The following is a 19,069-nucleotide window of genomic DNA, read 5'->3' as shown; positions in this document are numbered from 1 at the left end:
TACCAGAAAGAGACAATCACATTTGTATGATTGTTTTTGTTTCAGTTCGAGTGCCGTGGTCCTTGGGAGGTCCAGTGGTGGGCACTGTCTCACAAACGTTTATGATTAAAGTCAGTGTTTAAAACTTGAGTTCCAACTATTCTAATAGATTCTCAGGGCTGAACAAGTCCACCTACCAAACTTTTCTAGAACCACGTTCACACTTGTATGTCTGTGTGAAGTAGCGCCCCATTTGAAGGCCGTGAGATGCGTTCAAGAGCACCGTAAAACTTCAGTTTAACAAAGGAAATAAATAAATAAGACACCATAAGAGAAGAAAACCTGTAACTTATTTTTTGTTTAGAAAGACTATTTGCCAAAGTATTTTTAGTGTTGTAATATTTTTCATTAATGTCACAGGTTTTCAGTATTCTCCCCTAATTTGGAAGTACAAAATATAAATGTCTGCATCTAGAATATAGATGATAAAAATATTTTAAGCATTAGTGCAATATAAAAAAATAATAATAAAAAAAAGTCAAATGAAGACAAATAATTCTAACCCAAAAACTAAATAGACACACATATGAATTTAGGGTTTATTATTGTAACCATAACAATAAGGTGGATCTCTCTTTATTTTGACCATCAGTTCAATCATAATTGTTCTTTTTTATCACAGGCAATAGTTATAATAGTGCACTTTTTATATTTAAATTATGATACAGACATTTCATTTTTAAACACCTTATTCTACTGACCCTTATGAATGGAGAATAGTTTACAATCTTAGCCAGAGTTGGGTCAATGAAAGTGAAGGTGATGTGACAGATGTAACTGAAGACAGTGAACAATCAGAAAATGTGTATGGACAGTGAAGCAAAAAACTTTGTACATTTTCCCTTGTGATAATGAATACACAACAGAAGTGAAGAGGCAGACAGAAAAGACAAAGGGACAAAGCATGAAAGCAAGAGTTGAAGCGAGTCAGCAAGCACTCAAAGTGTGGAGGAGAAATCATGTGCCTGTTAGGGTTTGGCTTGGATAATTCACTTAATATTGTTGGGTTGGCCAAAATCTCCATACATAATCAGCTCAAAATATATCTACTGTAAAGTTTTATGGATACTCTCACTCAGTCTTAAATCACCTGTCTCACACAGATTTAAGTTACAAGAGATAAGCATGATTAAAAGAGATGCAAGATACAGACAAAGATCACTGAAGACAGAAGATAAGATCCACCTGTCAGAACTGCTAGCAACATTATTCTTTCACATCAAGAGAAATGCGCAAATGAAGGGGGGGGGGGGTGATGAAAAACGAATCTCAGCAGGATTCATGGATTTGTTATTGATGCATTTTTGATGACTTCAAATTGAATTTAGCCAACATATACATGACATCCAAATAAATACATAACTTAAATAAATAAATAAGATGATAAATAAAGATTTGGAAAATTACAAATGAAAAATAACTATAACAAATAGGCTTGTAGCACTGTGTGTCTTTCTTAAAACATCCTGCACTTTTGTTGCATATTGTGCTTTATGGAAGACTGGTGAAGAACATTGACTTGTCTGATAAGAGTACTGGAGTAATACATGAATGTCCGAGTTGCTACGTCTGCTTGCAGGACAGTGCGACACTCATTGACGAGCTCAGGTGCAGCGATGAACTACTTGGCTTGTTGGTGAACACTGGGATGAGCACAGGGTTAGGAGCCGCTTGCTTCCAATTCTGAAGTCTTGTTCAACAAGCAATCGACGACGCAAGCCTTGTAAGTCCGGCATTATGAAAATGTCCACTGATGAATTTTGTTTGTGATTCTTTTATTTTGTTACAAGTCAGTGCGTGAATACTATGGCAACTGGAGACAAGCTCAACAAGAATGGCGATTTCCGTAAGATCCAAAGGCCAGGAATGCTCTTCTCATTCAGTCTGGGCACAAACAGCTCTGATGAGGTTCATGGAACTATTTACGCAGTGGTTTTTTTTTTTCTTTCTTTTTAATACAGTAATGTCCATATTTCTGTTCAAATCAAAAACACTGCTTCAGAGCAATTAGGATCCAATGCAAATTCTGGGATGCACTGTTTCATATCGTCTCTGAGTAAAAAGGAAATTCAGAATAATCATTTATCTTTAATTGAATGTCTGCTGACAAGCAAGTGATCAGCTGCTCCTCTCAAGCGCCATGGAGTGTTTTCATGGCTATCTTCACTACGATCACTGTGCTACTGACATCCTCAAAAGATTTACGTAAACATAAAATAAAACTAAATAAAAATATTTTTTTTTTTTCCACATTCACTTACTTAGCTTACTTTGTTGGTTTTCTTTACATTGAAGAAAAGTCATTGCTGGAATTCCAGGATGGAGTTTCTCTTGTGAAAAACGAGACCTCCTGTTCAACTCATCACCGCTCAGTCAGGTGGTAGCAGGTTGCTAACTCTTCAGGGTTCTTCTGGAGGGATTCATATACTTCTTTCAGCATGGACTAGTATGTTATGTGCATTTTGCTTGAGAGTGATATGAGCGCACTGGTTAATTTAAAAATTATTCTTGAGAACCATCACAAGACTGCAACTTTTTTTGGTGTCAGATACCGTATTACAGTGACATGATAGACTAGCCTAACTCAGCATCCTTTAGCAGGCTGGTTTGCTAACTGGCATGCACATTAGCACTTCAAAAATCCTCGTTTGTTCTGTGAAGCTGTGTATATGATGGATGGATACCAAATTATTCATTCACATTTTTTTTTCATCAAAGGATGGTTCTTCAACACTCTTTCTCATTTAGGGATAGGAATCCTGATGATCCAAAATATTAAGAGAATGTGAAGTTGGCAAAAAAAAAAAGAAAAAAAGAAATGCGTTTATGGGAGGGAGGCTCAATCCTTGCTATGGTCAAGCACCTTCAATAACGTAGTCAAGGAAGAATAGGAGGAGCTCATGGCTTGCAGGGATACTTGGAGATGAAGTTATACAGTTTGTTTTCTGGTATTATTTAGGCATCCTGCAGCATGGTCTCACTTTCTATCCTACGGTTGGGATTGGGTTCCATTAGAGGACAGCAGTCGGGTTCTCTCTTTTGCCGAGCCTCTGCGCTGCAGAACTCCTCCGCTGCCTCCTATGCCTCCGCCGTCTGCTCTTTCGCCCCACTCGCACCTGTCGCCCCCACCCTCAGAGCGCCTTGAGTTTTGGCGGGTGGGGGTCCCGTGGGGCCGGCCGTTCTTCTCATCTGGAAAGGGATCAGTGGAAGAAGACAGGAAAATAACTTGGCTAGAAATGCTAGGATGTTTAAAATGTTAGAAATGGAAATAAAAACATTAAAAAAACAAGTCTGGCTTCAGGTACATGTTGTAAATGAAGCAGTCAGAAACTGAATTTAAGGTGGTTACACACAACCCACTGCTTCATAAGAAATTAAAAACTACTTAGTTGCAGATGAATTCATAAAAAAAATCAGGTTTTATTTATTTTTCTCATAAGCAATCTCACCAGATAGGGCTTGTACCAGTGGCTGATCATGGGAGCTGAGAAGCTGAGCTTGAATTGTTTCCACCACCCGTCTGAACCTGCGACTCGGGCCTGGGGACACGTCACGGCAGACACACATAACTTAGCAAAGGAAGTGTTTCAACAGTGAACTGAAGAAGTGTTTACAGAAAAAAGAAAATAAAGTAACTGAAGATTACAAGGTAATAAATAGTTTAAACCTTTTTGATAAATAGTATTTGTGCAAATCCCTCTCATGGGTCCTGTCTTTGTCTTAAGCTTTTTAAACAGGAATGGGTGTATTGATACTCTGGAATCAATACTTCCATATCTGCCAGTCAAAATATTGGATTCATTACTTTTATAGCTATCATAATAGCTCTGTGCTCATACAAAACAAGCTATTTATTTTCACTTCTAAAGGTTTTAGGCAATTAAAATTACAAGAGAAAACCAAACCCATTATATCACTTCCATTTATTTTGAGTCACATGATTTTATATATATATATATATATATATATATATATATATATATATATATATATATATATATATATACAATGTCACAGGTCAATATGAGAGAAAGAAACCATCTGAGCTTTACTCCTAAACAGGCTGATCATCTTGTTGACAGAACAGTTTCAATGTGTACAACACTAGACAGTGTTGCACCTCTGACAAAGAAGATAATCAGTCAAAAGAGCCAGGCTTCTTGGTTAAATTCACAGCTACAAACTTCAAAGACGAATTATGCAATTTGGTGACCTAAAAACTCTGCGTTTCGGACTCGTTTGATGGCACAGTGACGATGTGCTTTGTTGAAGCTGTTGCTGTCCAGGAGCTCCCTGAGGCTGAGAAATTGCACTATACAACTTTTTAGTTTTATTACTATGCGGCGTGACATTGCACTTTACGCACCATGTCACACACTAGCAAATGGATATGAACACACTGTTTGTTTTGAATGAGCTCTGTGGTTGAAGAAATCCAAGATATTGGAGGAAAAGAGGAATAGAATGACAGAGACAAGAGATGAGACAAGAGTCAAAACAAGACTGTCTTTTACTGGCTGGAGCAGAGATGGGGACTCGAATCTGGGACTCGGACTCGAGTTGCACTTAAGGCGAGTGACTTGAAACTCAACTTGGACTTGCGCTCAAAAGATCTGAGACTTGACTTGGACTCGAAATTTGAGACTCATGAACACTCTTTCTTTTATGTTTTTTTTTCTTCATGATCTTCTCTCTCTGATCTCCAGTCTGCTGTTTGTGTTGTGTGCTGTCATTTCCCCAGCAACAACTGACGTAACGTCACACAAACACAGACGTGTCCACACACTCAAGTATTTAAAAACTTAATAAAAGGGACAGATAATAGAGCAGCAAACTGAAGGTATGTGGTATTAAAATACAGGATGCTGGGTCCACCACATCCACCTTCATCCACTTTAAAACACACCTGGAGAAGTTAGTCAGTTTTATATGAAAGCTTTATGTTAGCATCTATATTAGCAGCAACTTTAGTGCCACAGCTATGGACATGTTAGCTTGTTACTACCTTTGTACTAAAATAATGTTAACTCCATCAGATTAGCTCCACTGAATGTGTTCAGAAGAAGAACGAGACATTTACTGAACACAGCTTCCATAAACTAACTTTACCATGATGATGTTAAACTGGGATCAAACTGGGATCAAACCCACTGTAAACAACATGGTTTTATTGGGTCTAGAAGAGTACAACTGTTATTGATTTAGGAATGTAAGGCATATTTATTGGACCTGAAAGTAGTGGATCTAAATAAATTAAAATATTGTGTTTTTTCTCAATTTTAAATAGTTTAAAATGATTTTTTTCTGTACTCAACTCATAGTTATTTTAAGCCCCTTAAAAATATATTAAGATTTGTTTAAGATGCACTAATACAGGAATCACCAACAGTGGACCTCTTCAACCACTTTCCTGCAGATTTTACGTTTACCTGCTGCAGTACATTTAAATCAAATTATTAATGGGTCATTAAGAGGCTTGTGCAGTACTCAACAAGCTGACAAGTTCTAAAAAAAAACCTGTGAAATGCAATATAAGCTTTTAACATTTCTTTGTAAGTGCAGGTGGATTTTTTTTACACATTAAAAACTGTTGGATAAGTTATGTTAAGAGCATATTTAATAATCTAAGTAAATTTCAATGTTCATCTAGGCCTACAGGTTTTTCAAATTGAGTAAAGCCAAGAAATTGTCCAGAGGAGAGGGACAGGGACACATTTGTCAGTTTAGGTTAGAGTGCTGTTCCAAAATGCTGGTAGATATCAGGTAAGTAAGGATTTTAAATTCTTTGGATGTTGTAATACAGTCTTCTAAGCAGATTAGATGGCATTGCATGGTAGATTATTCATTTCAACTAAAAACTTGGGACTTGACTTGGACTTGAATTCAAAGACTTGAGACTTGACTTGGACTTGCAAAAAAGGACTTGTGAATGTCTCTGGACTGGAGAGAGCTCACAGTACAGGTGGGTTCAAGATGGATGACGAATTATGGGGCGCATCACTGGGAAAATTGCAAAAGTTCTGTAGTTTGTCATTAAAGCAGACATCAAGGTGTTTAGAAATAATTTGAGCTAGAAGAATTTCACTTAGTCTAGAAAGAAAATTTAACAGTATATGAGAAAGCCCTGCGTAAGACTAGAACTGCTTATTATTCATCACTGATAGAGAAAAAGAACTCCAGATTTTTTTTCAGTTCTGTAGTCAGGCTGACTCAGAGTCAGAGCCATTGAGTCATGTATTTCTTTAGATTTGAGCTATGATGACTTCATGAGTTTCTTCACAAACAAAATTGTTTCTATTAGAGAAAAAGTCCATGGTTTCCTTCCCATTACTGATGTCTCATCCACAGCAGCTTTAGAGACGTCTGTAGAACCTAAATTTTTAATTGTGCCGTTTCTGTCCTGTTCAGCTCTCTGAGTTAACCAGAATAACAGCTTCATATAAACCTCATCCCAACCAGACTATTTAAGGAAGTTTTTCCCTTAATCAATACATCTGTATTGGATTGGATCAATATCCCTCTATTGACAGGACATGTGCCTTAATCTTTTAAGAGTACTGTAATCAAACCTTCACTTAAAACAATCTACTCTTGACCGAGGAGTGTTAGTTAATTATATACTTATATCCAGCCTCCCCTTTATGTCTATTCTTTTTAAATGGTTTCAATTCCATGTGCCCATTAGAGCAGAAATAATCTGTTAGAAAAGTTTCAGTCAGGATTTAGAGCTCATCATAGCACAGAGACAGAAAGTCTGGTAAAGTCAGATAAAGGACTCCTGTCTGTACTTATCTTGCTAGATCGTGGTGCTGCATTCGACATCATTGATCACAACATTCTGTTACAGGGGCTTGAAATGTTTTTGGAATTAAAGGTACTGCATTAGGATGGTTTAAGTCATATTTATTTGATAGAGTTCAGTTTGTTAATGTAAATTATAAGTTTTCCTCAGGCACCAGAGTATGTCATGGAGTTCCTCAGGGTTCTGCACTTGGGCCAATACTTTTCATGTTGTACATTTTTCTTTTATTGATTGATTGATTGATGTGCTTTATTTTGAGCAGACAAAACAAAACTTTTTTCTACTATTGGAGCAGATTTATATACAGCATTGTTAGAAAGAAAAAAAGGAAAAGAAAATTAAACAATACACAACCAAGTATATCAAATAAGTTAAATTTAAGAAAAAAATAGGTAATATCATTAGGTGGCATAACAGAAACAGTGATTGCTATGCGGATGATACTCAGATATACTTTTCTATGAATCCTGATGAAACTAATTTGTCAGATAAAATGAATTTCTTAAAGACGAAGTACTGGCATACTCAGAATTTCACTGAGGTTGTTGTCTTTGGACCTGAAAAACTCATGACAAAACTGTCTATGTAATTAATCTGGACTCCATGACCAATCTCCATTGTATATCAAAGATCTTATAGCTCCATATATTCCCAAAGGAGCACTTCATTCTCAGACTACAGGTTTACTTGAGGTTCCTCAAGTCTCTAAGATGGGGACAATAGGAGGCAGAGCCTTCAGCTATCAGGCCCCTCTCCTATGACACCAGCTCCCAGTTTGGGTTCAGGAGGCAGAATTAAAGTCAATATTCGATGCAGTCCACTGATTTCCTTAGCTAGGCTATAATCTTTTATAAAATGGCTTGTGTGAACACTGATTGGATCACAATGAATTGGCTTGAATTGATTTTGTCTGTAAAGCGCCATGAAATGGCTTTGTTCTGTGTTGGCGATATAAAAATAAAACGGAACATGAAAATTGAATTGGTAGACTTTCAGATATCGTGACAACGAAGCTAGTGTTAGTGACAATTCTATTTGAATATTTTACAGGTTTAATGTGGGCTTTTGGGGATTATGTTCTTTCAATCTAAGAAATTAATTTTATACTAATTTGTTGTTCAAATACTGTATTATATAATAATTTTAAAAAGGTTATTTCCATGTTATTTTCATTTAATTTCCTCAGTGATATATTTAATTATCATTTTATAAGCATTCCTTTCAAGTATTCATGTTCATGACTTTTATTGATCTTTCATATTGCCCTCGCAATAAAAATATTAAAGCAAACTGTACAATTGTTTAATTTTCCTTTAAGGGGCAAAAAGTATCAGTGTTGGTCATAAACTAATAGTATCATATCAAAAGGTAAAATGTTGGTATCACCCATCCCTATTATTTATTATCTTCTGGCTTTAAGTTAATATAACAAGAGTGGAATCTATCCTCTTATTTAACTCTTCCCACAAAAAAGAAAATGAGCATACCTTTAAATTCTCTAACCATTCTAAGGACTTACAAATAAATAAATTAAGTCTAATATGTTCATATTCATCATGCTAACTTATTTTCACAATGCTGCAGGCTTGTATTTTGCTGCACTTGCCGGATATGAGGGTGAATGTCACGCTGTAGATTCCTGTCTCCCTCCTGCCCTCCCTCTCGGCCCTCTCCCTGTCCCGCTCCCTCTCGCCCTCGGAAAAGGCAATGTCCACCTGGAACTTGACGGGCTTCTGGAAGACGGAGGGACCGCCGGAGGACTTGTACTCGGCCCGGAAACTGGTCTGGGAGAGGACGCTGTGGCTGAGAGATGGGATCTGTGTGGTGGGGAGACAGAGAAGAAGCAGAGAGACCGACAGACTTACGAGGCAGGAGAGGTACGGGGGCCAACGTGAGTATAGGGAGACAAAGGGTGAGGGTGAGGAGAGGAGAGAGAAAGAGTGAGCCATTGGTGAAAGCAAAAGTGCATCTAGGCGCCACGAGTGAGCAAGATCAAAAAAAAAAAAAAACTTAATAAAGAGGAAAGTGAGATAATGAAAGAAATGAGGTGCACAGCATGACCTTGCATGTGAAGTCTTTTACGTGAGTGCCATGCTCTGCACAAGTAAAACTTGACAATGAGAGGCACGAAAGACAGACCTCAGATACTCACTGACAGGAAAGCGTGGACAATGTCGGCTTTGACAGAACTTAGAGGTTTGTCTCTGATCACCACAAAGATCTGCTCCTCTTTCTCCAATCCAATGAAATTCCCAAACCACGACTTCTTGGCCAGTCTTGAGCCAGAAAACACAAAGTTTAAGAAAAACACAGAGTGCAAACAGATAGTTTAATAGTGAGAAAAGTTCAGGAATGTGACTTACTCAGGGCTTGATTCTGGTGTTAGACTGGACATGTCTTCTGATGTAGGAACTGTGAGAGACAAATACTTAAATTAAAATTTGTCTGGAAAACAATGTAAAACACTGACTGTATGCTGAAAGAAAGAAAAAGCTTTATTAGCACAAGAGGACATCTTTAGAAACCATTACTAATCTAAGTTGTTCCATTCCTATGTGTTAAAAAAAGATCAAACTCCCACATCATATTACAATTAACGTCCAGAACCCACCTTGTAATTTACGACGATGGAACCGTGGTGAGCCCAGCAAGTTGTTCTTGAAAGAATTGAGGCGAGTCCGCCAGTGAGCGGAGCTGCTGGCCGCCATACCACTTCCCCCTCCAGGGCTGGATGGCGGGGTCAGCGACAGCGAACCCACCCCTCCCCCTCCCTCTGCCCGTGAGGAGGACGAGGATGAGGAAGAGGAGGGCGGGGTAGAGGAAGGGTGGTGAGGGTGGTGGACAGGGGTGCCCAAAGGTGTGGGCAACGGAGAACCCTGGGGGGTGACCTGCGGCACAGAGTGGGCAGAGTTTGGGTAGAAGCTCTTAGTCACTGACTTCAGGACAGAGGACGAAGGGAAGAAGAAACGGGGAATGGGTGACAGGAGTGGGGAAGGGGAAGGCGAGCGGGAGGATGGGTTGTGCAGAGGCAAGGATTTGATGGGCTGCAGACAGGGTCGGCCAGTGGGTCCTTTGGTGGGCAAGGTCTGAGTCTTTGGGTTGGGGGGAGCTTTGGGCTTATCATGAGCCCGTGCTGAGCGAGGAGTGGTGGCATTTCCCTGTTTGGAATCCTTTGTGAGGGGAGAAGCGGTGGCAGAGGTGACATCTGATTGGCTGAAAGTAAAGACGGGGCTTTGATAGGACTGGGGAATGGGTTTGTAGGGTGAGGAGAGGGGTGAGAGAGATGAAAAACAAGAAAGAGAAAAGATGGAAAATGGAGAAAGAATGGAAATGAATATCATGCTTTATGACAGAAAAGTGCATCTTGTGAATAGTGAAAGTGCTAAATGCAATTCTGCCAGTGCTAATCATGAAATCGTTCTTTTTGGCTGTTTTACTTTGGTCAGTGCACGTGAAGATTTAGTAGTGGCTGTGATAGTAACAGGCTTAAGAATGCAGAGACATAGGACAGTGGCAGTTAACTCTAAAGCAAGTGCTTTAAATTCTGACTTCTTTACTTCATCATGTACTGTGTTAATACAGTTCTGAAACTAATAAAAGCAGACTAGTCCATAAATCATCCCATTTAATGGTTTGGTTTTCTAAACAGTTGTCTGTAACAGGCATGAAGTGAATGTGAAGTGACATGGAGACAGAGGAAAATGCAAACCTTGTGTTGGGTGAGAATTCGATTTGAGGGGCCGGTGTTCAGATGATGTGTAAAAATGACCGAGAACATTAATGTGTGGAAAATTTGGGGGGTTGTAAGGAGTGGCTGATTTTTCTTTGTTTTATTTGTATAATGTAGGGAACTGCAAGGTCAGTACACATCAACATTTTACAACAGAATAAGTGAAGCAATAAATTGTTCATATGTTAAAAATAAGAGCTATACTAAAATAGTAAAACAGAACCACAAAACCTCACATGTTAATTTGAAAATAATATTATGAAATGAAAAAAGAACTGATACTAAATTGCTGTCAACAATTTCAACAATACTTAAAAGTAAAAGTTAGGAAAAATATATCTAGACTACTTAAAATTCATAATTTATTCATGCTTAAAAGCAAAGGAGCAGCAATGTATACAGTCATGAGAAGTTGCCTGTCAGACCCTTACCCTGGGACTGCTGAGGGGGCTGGAAGAGAGTCCACTTGAAGCTCCACTGACTGAGCGAGACCTGATGATAAAAAAATGTTTTTATTACCAACAAGAAACTATTTAAAATAGAATTCTTGTATTTTGACTAAACTCAAGAGTGTATAAACTGCATATGTATAAGAATAATACACTGTACCTCTGGCTGTGTGCAGCTGTGTCCAGAGCCCTGCGAGGTGGGGTAGGAGACCCCTGCTCAGTAACACTCAGCACTTCCAGGCTTTTCCTCTCCGGACGGCAGCGACCGTGGCGTGTCAGCATAGGAGAGTCAACACGCTTTCGAGGAGGGTCTGCTGAAAACACCACAATAAATGCATCACAGATTTGATCTGTTTAAAGTTCATATTTGTTTAATAATATTTTGGAATAACTGTGCAAATGGAACTGCTCTCAAAAAGGCCTTAACAGTATTGTTAAAGAACTAATACAAGTGGCAGGTCTTTTTGAGAAGTTAATATGATATTAGTAGCTTTTCCAAAGGCTGTTTGTTCACTGCACCATCTGTGACTTTAACTGAACAAATGTCTTCTCTCGGTTTTGCCTTGAAGAGAAATGTTCTGTGAAGTGTGGTATGAACCTCACAAATAACAATAATGTCCCATTTGTCTAGACATAACATTTAATGTGTCATATTACAATAAAAAACAAAACAAAAAAAGTATTTGTGCCGAAAAAAAAACAAACATTTTACAGGAGGACAAATATACACAAGCCTTTGTCTTTTCTCCAGTCTGCTTTATATTTTATTGTAAATAATGTTTTAATCCGTGTAGAATGTGCTGTCAAACTTTATTCAGTTTAAACCATAAAAAAAGATAAAACCTCAAATTCACTGGCAAAGATAATGAGAGAGAGTGCAGACTCAGTGATGGAGACTGAGAAAATCCCCCCCTGCCCCCTGATTCATACTGTTTTATCCAATGTTCTTTTTTTCCCCTTTTCTTTGTTTTTAATGTTAAATTATGCTTGTTGTATTGTGTAAAGCACTTTGAATCCCCCATGTGGCTGAATTGTGTTATACAAATAAACTTGCCTTGCAAAACTTGCCTAATGACTGACCTATGTCATTGCGTGGAGGCAAATCCTCATCCTCATAGCTGGGGTAACGCTCCTTCCTGTCCAGCAGTAGGTAATAGATCATTTTCTCCTGGTTTTCTCTGAGCCAAACAGAGAAGGCAAAAGAAATTAAATGGGGGAGATAATATACAGAAAAACTATTTAGAAGAAAACAAAATTTTGATTAGGCAGGGAAAATTAGCCTGTGTTTTAACAACTGAGTTTATAACATGGATTTTTAGCCAGTGTTCACAAAACATGCATCAAACAAAGGCTGAATGCAACATGTGATGTCAAAAACTATGTTTACTTTTTTCTTTTTTCCAAGAATACTATACCTTTTGGATTCACAATTTTAAATAAGATACGATAAGACTTTATTGACCTCACAATGGGGAATTTTGTGAGTTACTACAGCTCAAATACAGAAAAACAGAGTACAAAAAGCAGGTTAAAAAACTGTTAAATAAATATTAAATACAAATAGGGGATGGGTGTTTATTACATGGCTATCACACTATATATTTCGTTCACAAAGGCCACATTTGAAGCTACTTACTCTTCACATTGCAAATCACGTGTGAGCTTGACTCGGTCTCTGAAACACCCCAGTGAGTGCATGCTGTCCAACACATCTGGGTCCAGCTCAGTTAGGGACAAGATTCGCCTCACACACACTCGCCTGGGAGGAGGCTGCTCAGGACATGGCTCATTACGACCGCCCCTGTGAGTCACATGCACACACGACAACAAAACATAGTAACAACATAGATGTGTTAAATTACACATGATGCAGCATCACTTTTGAAGTCAAGTAGTGTGCAGAAAAATGAATGGATACTCACAGATACCAAGGATGTTTCTGGATGGCCTCTAACTGCAAGGGGTGACAGGGCAGATGGGGCCATTAGTTCATACAGTCATCCAGATGGCTCCAGAGCCATGCAAACAGTTCACACTACATTACCTGATTTTTCCCCCTTTTTTCTTTCTTTCACATCTGCACATTTAATCTTTTAATGTTGTACATCAACTGGCAATTAACAACTTTGTGTCATGCTTGTCAGAATAAAAGACAAACACCAATCTAAAACTATCATGTGAACCCAGCATTTAACTGTTTTTTCTGACTGAAATCTGTTGCAAAAAAACATAAAAATACAATATGAAAGCATCTAAAACACACTTATAATGAAATCCTCCATTTAAAAAAAATAGTTTATATTAGAATTAAAGGTAGAAAAAAAAGAGTAAACGCGAAGATAAACAGGAATGCTCTGTTAAATCATTACATAGTGAAAATTACTCATAAATTTAATAGGGATACATGGGTAGATATTTTGTCTGCATGAGACTTTGCCGTGATCAGTAAAATACCGTGAGCCTCTTTTCGGAGTTGACCTCAATCATGCCTTTGAGCAAAGACTGGCAGTCCGGAGGGATGAAGTGGGGCATATGGAACACCCCACTCTTCACCTTTTCCAGTAGCTGGCGTAAATTGTCATGGTCAAAAGGCAGGGCACCCTGTAGGAGAGCGTAAAGAAGGAAACAAAAAACAAATATGATATAAATAAACTATGGTTTTTAAGAAGAGATCGTGAGGAAAACACGAGGGAAAAACCCACCACCAGTAAAGCAAACAGGATGACACCACAGCTCCACACATCTGCTCTCCGCCCATCGTATTTCTCCCCCTACCAAAGGCAGAATGCACATAAATTCTTTAACCAACCTGAGTACACAAATGTTTCAAAATAATTACCAACATTAACTGAGATCATTTAAATTGAACTGAGGATTAAACAAGATTACATAATGACTATATTACTGTCAAAAGAAATGCAGTAATCCATTTTAATTCCTGCACTTCGTCAATCTTAGTCCGCAGTACATTTCATTAATAGGACTAGATAATCTTCGGAGTGCTAAGTGCTAGAAAGACTCTGACCAAAGATGAGCCTCATCAAAACAACAGATTTAAGAGTCCTTTCAGAGTTCTTACATTTAATTTGAATGATTTTCAGATCATTAGTGTCATTCAGCTCATGTTGTTCATGTATTTGCCTCTGAATTTAATAATTTATTGACATTTACTCTTTTTCATCACAGGTGGGGGCATCTGAGGAAGACACTGTATCAGACCAAGTCACTTACCCGTATAACTTCAGGGCAGGCATAATGTGGTGATCTGAAATCAAAGGGAAATGGGTTGTAAGAAGAATAACCATGCTTATAACTAATGAGAGTATTGTAGGAGTGGTAACAACAGAAAAGCTAAAGGATCATAAATAAATTAGTACAGATATGCTATATTCATTTTTATCACAACTGTCATGTACTGTCTTTATTTTCTGTGGCTAATGGCAAGTTCTGTTTCTACAGAATACTTTAGGCAAAATACATCAATTTTCATTACAATTTACTAATTATACACTTTATGAATGAAAACTTTTTGAGAAATTACTCACCCACAGCTGGTCTCTAACAGACTGTCTCCCACCTGTAGGGAGGCCATGCCAAAGTCTGCAATGCGAATATTGTTCTTTTCATCTAGGAGCAAGTTCTCCGGCTTCAGGTCTCTGTGACTAGACAAACACACCAGACACTACTAGTCTTGCATGGATACATGGATTCTAGCTTAAATGTAACAGAATGGGTTTGACAAGGCATTTTAATAATAGCTCAAACTGCAACATCACAGGTTTTTCATTCATTTATTACATCAAACTAACACTGATTCTTTATCATTTAAATGAGAAGGCTTAAAATAGTTTCGTAAGTCAGCAGAAGAGCTCAAATCAACACTGTGCATATGACTAAGCTTTCATCTGAGAAACACTGCTCCGTGGAGGAAAAAAAAAAACCAACCAGATAGAGTGACTGTGGCAGAAATCCAAAGCAGAGATGATCTGCCTGAAGAACTTTCTGGCCTCTTTGGGAGTTAGTCTGCCCTTCTTCACCAGGTAGTCGAAGAGCTCCCCTCCTGACACATGCTCCAACACCAGATACCTGATGACAAACAAGGACAAGAGTGCGACATGAAACTTACATCTCTACAAGACAGAAAGTGGACAATGACAATAAATGTTATTGACTATATCTGAATATAACTTTAATAATTTTTGCTGACCTCAGCATTGCAGACTGTGGTTTAATGCATGTCGTTTTACTCAAAAATATCACCAATTTTAGCCACAATGGTGCCAAAATAAACATAAGGGTTTCTTTAGAGTGGGGTTTTTGTCTGATAGCCACACCTTCATCCATTTGCCTCCTATGTGTAAGAATTTCACCATTTAATTAGGATATTTCTACGATATCATTGATATATATTCTTTATTCTAAGACTTGATTCTTTATGCTGCAAAAACAATATCTCTTTTAGAAATTAATAAAGTATTATCCAATTATATTATATTATATATTTTCAATTCAATATTTTTCCCATTCCAGTTGCAATCCCTGAATATTCTTGTAAGCACTGTCAGTTTTTTTGTGGCCAAAAGCTTCCATGATAATAATATCATTGTAATATCCAGTGAATACAACAGCCCAAAAAATTTTATTAATTATGTATTTTAAATCAGCTGAGATCAAATCACATTATCACAATATCATCAACACATTGTGCGTATTTCATTCTTTTAATTTCACAATTAGCATCATTATATTTACATTATTTAAGCATTAAATATTAAATTATCAGTTATTTCCGGGATAACATAACTGGTCATCATTATGTTTTTATTTTTATTATTTTTTATGATCGATTCCAGGATCTAAACACTGACCATAATCTCTTTCAGTCAACTTTCTCCTGCAACAGTTTTCTTTAACCATATTAGAGTAAAAAACATGGAAAATCAAACACTTTTAAAACTAAGAATTACTATAAGGACGTCAAATTCCGTACCATTCTTAGAGTGATGTTTCGACTCATATCAATCCAAAGATCAGTACTGAGTTAAAATGCATGCAAGGTCCAGGCTCTTGTGAATGCAGAAGGAACTCACAGGTATTTGTTATTCTCGTAAACATCATGCAGCTTCAACACATGCGGATGCTCAATCAGTTTCAAAATGGCAATCTCCCTCTCAACCTAGTAAGACAGAACAGAGGGATATAGAAAAAGACAGAAATGAAGACACTAAAGCGGCACAGAAGCCAGTGGCGTTACCGAAGCATCTGGACTGAGGTTAATTAATTAAGAGAGGTGAAAAAATAGAAATACAGAGAATCTGAAACAATTTGTTTATAGTTTAACATAGTTTATCATCACTGTGAGCACCAAAGCCAAAGGCAGCACACTGTACCTTCATCAGAACTGACTCAGACAGCTTCTCTCTGTTGACTATTTTGATCGCTACCTTCTGACCCGTAATACAGTGGACCCCCAGTTTGACCAGTCCTGAAAGACAAAATGAGATGTAAAATAACAAAATGCAGCGAGGATTATTTTTTAATCATTCTAGAGGAAAAATAAGTTTTAGATTTCAAAATTTTATATTCTAAAGCTGTTACATCTTCTCACCTGTCTGTCCCTTCCCCAGAGTCTTCTCCAGTCGATAGGGCCCAACATATTGAGCTGACTGACTCAGAGACAGTTCCTTACTCATACTGCTCTTACTGGAGTTGAATACACAATAATAACTGATACTGCACTGTGTTTATTGCAAATACTGTAATATTGTACAGCTTAAAAAGTAGTTTTTGTAGGATACAACATGATGCTCAACTTAGAGTGACAGCCTTTTATTTCAGGGATAACACCGCTACTCTGACATTACTAACATGTAAAAAGCACGTCAAACCTTTACAACATATAAATGTTAAAGATGGAGGGTGTTCATCTAACTCGAGTTAGATATTTCCTGGTTCTGGGACAGGGTCAACATGACAAGAAAATAAAAAAAAATAGCTTGCAAGATTGAAGCTGAAAAACTGAGACGTTAGTAAGTTGCAAGACTGTTTTCTGCGTTAAATACTGACCACTACCCTACCTTAACATGGTGAGGGGCTGTAAGGAAACTAATGATTTTACTTATATACATTAGCTTATTTCTATAGCTTGCACGTTGTCACATGAATGACATTAACTATATGACGGTTAATAGGAAAACCTATAGCCGCTGAACAGACAGTTTTCCACCTCTGCTGGAAAAAATTATGCCATTTGCTGTTTGAATGTTACCAACGAAATGTCCAGTAGGTACAGCTGAGGCTAGCGCTGGAAATGAAAACCAGTGTTATTTTCTCTGTCAGGCCTATTTTACAGGTGCAACAACATGCTATTTTAGCCTCGCCGCCGCTCTCCCACACAGCAGCGAGGCTAGCTTTAGCTTCAACGCCTCAACCAAGTGCTGTCTCGCGCGCGCCGCCTGTCAAAAAAACCCACACCGTCTGAAGTTTCCAGGCATCGCCAAATGGTCATATTTATCAGACGGCCGCCACATTCTCGCAATATTTCGAGGTAAACCGCGTATTCCTCGCCGAACATCCATTTCTTTAGCGTAGCATAGTCCTCCCCCTCCCAGCCTCTACTCGTCTCTGCCTCCCTACATCACTGCAAGTAGCGGATCACAGCATCTTCTCCTCTCTCCTTTGGCGTGTCCTCCTTCCTCAGCGGCGGATACACAGGTGAAAACACACGAATCGGCCCGCAAGATTATCAGTTGCTTTCACCCCGACTTCACTTCTAATTACAGTTCATGCAAGGCAAAGGCCCCTTGTATGATACTCCGTTTTCTTGCCGTAAATCGATATTTTCGTTCTCCTCTTCCTTCCTATGCCCCACTCGCATCAGCATCCGGGTCTCACTCCCTCTCCATCCTCTCTCCTCTTGCCTCTTCTCCCCCGCCCTTCTCTTGCCTCCTCCTCCCAATCTTCCTCAAAATACGCTTATCTCTGCATCCACCTCAACACCGGCCACACTGTGGGCCCCATGAGCCGCAGCGGACACCTCCCTCTATGTTACTATGAAAGACGTGTGTAAACATCGCGAGCGGCTGCGGATGGGACGCTGCTGGAGAGATTTACTGTAACTGCAGGCCTCATTTTACGTCAGATACCTTAAATGTGGTCAGTTACCATATGCCTTTTCGCCCTTTTTAAAATATAGGGATAGTTACACATTATTCAGAAGATAATTGAAACTTCTTTGATGATCTAAAACATTAAGAATTACGCGACTTTATTTGAAAAGAAAAAATATAAATTGCTTTCACAAAATTTTAAATTTTGCAAAATTTACTTTCAATTTCTTTTATACCTTATTTCAAAGGCAAATAAAATGTATCTACAGAAATAGAAGTAGGCCTACATAAGGTACTAAAATAATAAATAAGGTTTTTATCTCCTCAGCAACTTAAAATATTATCCAGCAGTCAAATAATCTAATCAAAACTTGAAGCAAAAACAAAGTTTGTGCATATTCTAATGAGCTTGAAAGTAGGTGTTTAGTATGACCACAATTTGTTTGTTTATTTAAAATGATCTCCATTAGCTGCAAAGACTGGGGTCCATAAACAAGCATTACAGTCTCAAATAAAAAACAGAGCAAAAAAATAACAACAAAAATGCAACAAGAATAATAATAATAAAAAGTAATACACAGAGAAGTACACTGGAAAAATAATACATAAAATAATAAATAAAAGATAATATAATAAAATAATAATATACATAATATAGAATAATACATAGACAATAATACATAAAGTTTTTCTTCTGCCTGAACCCTCTTTTTTGTATTTTCTTTTAGTAATCTAAAGGAACATTTTTCAAGGTGAAATCTCTTCTTTGGAAGTTGACTGCAGTTACGTTTAGTCAACATGAATCCATACTGCTTCAGTCATGTGGAAGCCCAGGTTCTATAGGGAATGTTCATCACTCCATCAGACCTGATTTCTTTTGTCCCTTTCTTCTGTCGTTTCTCCCTGCTTCTCTTCCTGTGGACCTACAGTGGACTTTAAA

The 19,069-nt window shown here is 37.9% G+C and overlaps 1 protein-coding gene across 9 annotated transcripts; it reads right to left on the bottom strand.

The window, feature by feature from the left end:
* Positions 1-564: 564 nt before the first annotated feature.
* LOC121632873 (serine/threonine-protein kinase BRSK2-like) lies at positions 565-18,036 on the bottom strand. Of its 9 annotated transcripts, none has more exons than XM_041974657.1 (19): positions 16,629-18,036; positions 16,411-16,505; positions 16,111-16,196; positions 14,966-15,106; positions 14,566-14,682; positions 14,252-14,285; positions 13,723-13,791; positions 13,475-13,621; positions 12,943-12,974; positions 12,657-12,821; positions 12,095-12,198; positions 11,181-11,334; positions 11,003-11,063; positions 9,453-9,729; positions 9,205-9,253; positions 8,994-9,117; positions 8,448-8,658; positions 3,489-3,578; positions 565-3,240 (listed from the first exon to the last, which is right to left on the bottom strand). In XM_041974657.1, the coding sequence occupies exons 1-19, from the start codon at positions 16,711-16,713 to the stop codon at positions 3,029-3,031; spliced, it is 2,253 nt and encodes a 750-aa protein (XP_041830591.1). In that variant the 5' UTR covers positions 16,714-18,036; the 3' UTR covers positions 565-3,028. The 9 variants fall into 9 exon arrangements, with proteins under 9 accessions (XP_041830591.1, XP_041830584.1, XP_041830587.1 ...); XM_041974650.1 differs by having other exon boundaries at positions 9,453-10,083; positions 12,101-12,198; XM_041974653.1 differs by having other exon boundaries at positions 565-3,228; positions 9,453-10,083; positions 12,101-12,198.
* Between the last annotated feature and the right edge of the window lie 1,033 nt (positions 18,037-19,069).

The sequence above is a fragment of the Melanotaenia boesemani genome, chromosome 21 (genome assembly GCF_017639745.1).
Source record: "Melanotaenia boesemani isolate fMelBoe1 chromosome 21, fMelBoe1.pri, whole genome shotgun sequence".
Lineage (NCBI taxonomy): Eukaryota > Metazoa > Chordata > Actinopteri > Atheriniformes > Melanotaeniidae > Melanotaenia > Melanotaenia boesemani.
This window is presented reverse-complemented; position numbering and strand designations above follow the sequence as displayed.

Bases quoted from the DNA above. Each gene is read 5' to 3' on its own strand.
- LOC121632873 (XM_041974650.1), bottom strand. From the start codon at position 16,713: ATGAGTAAGGAACTGTCTCTGAGTCAGTCAGCTCAATATGTTGGGCCC. The intron at 14,286-14,565 runs GTGAGTAATTTC...CTTTGATTTCAG, and splicing joins CTGTTAGAGACCAGCTGTGG to ATCACCACATTATGCCTGCC. The intron at 3,241-3,488 runs GTGAGATTGCTT...CTTCTTCCACTG, and splicing joins ACTGGTACAAGCCCTATCTG to ATCCCTTTCCAGATGAGAAG.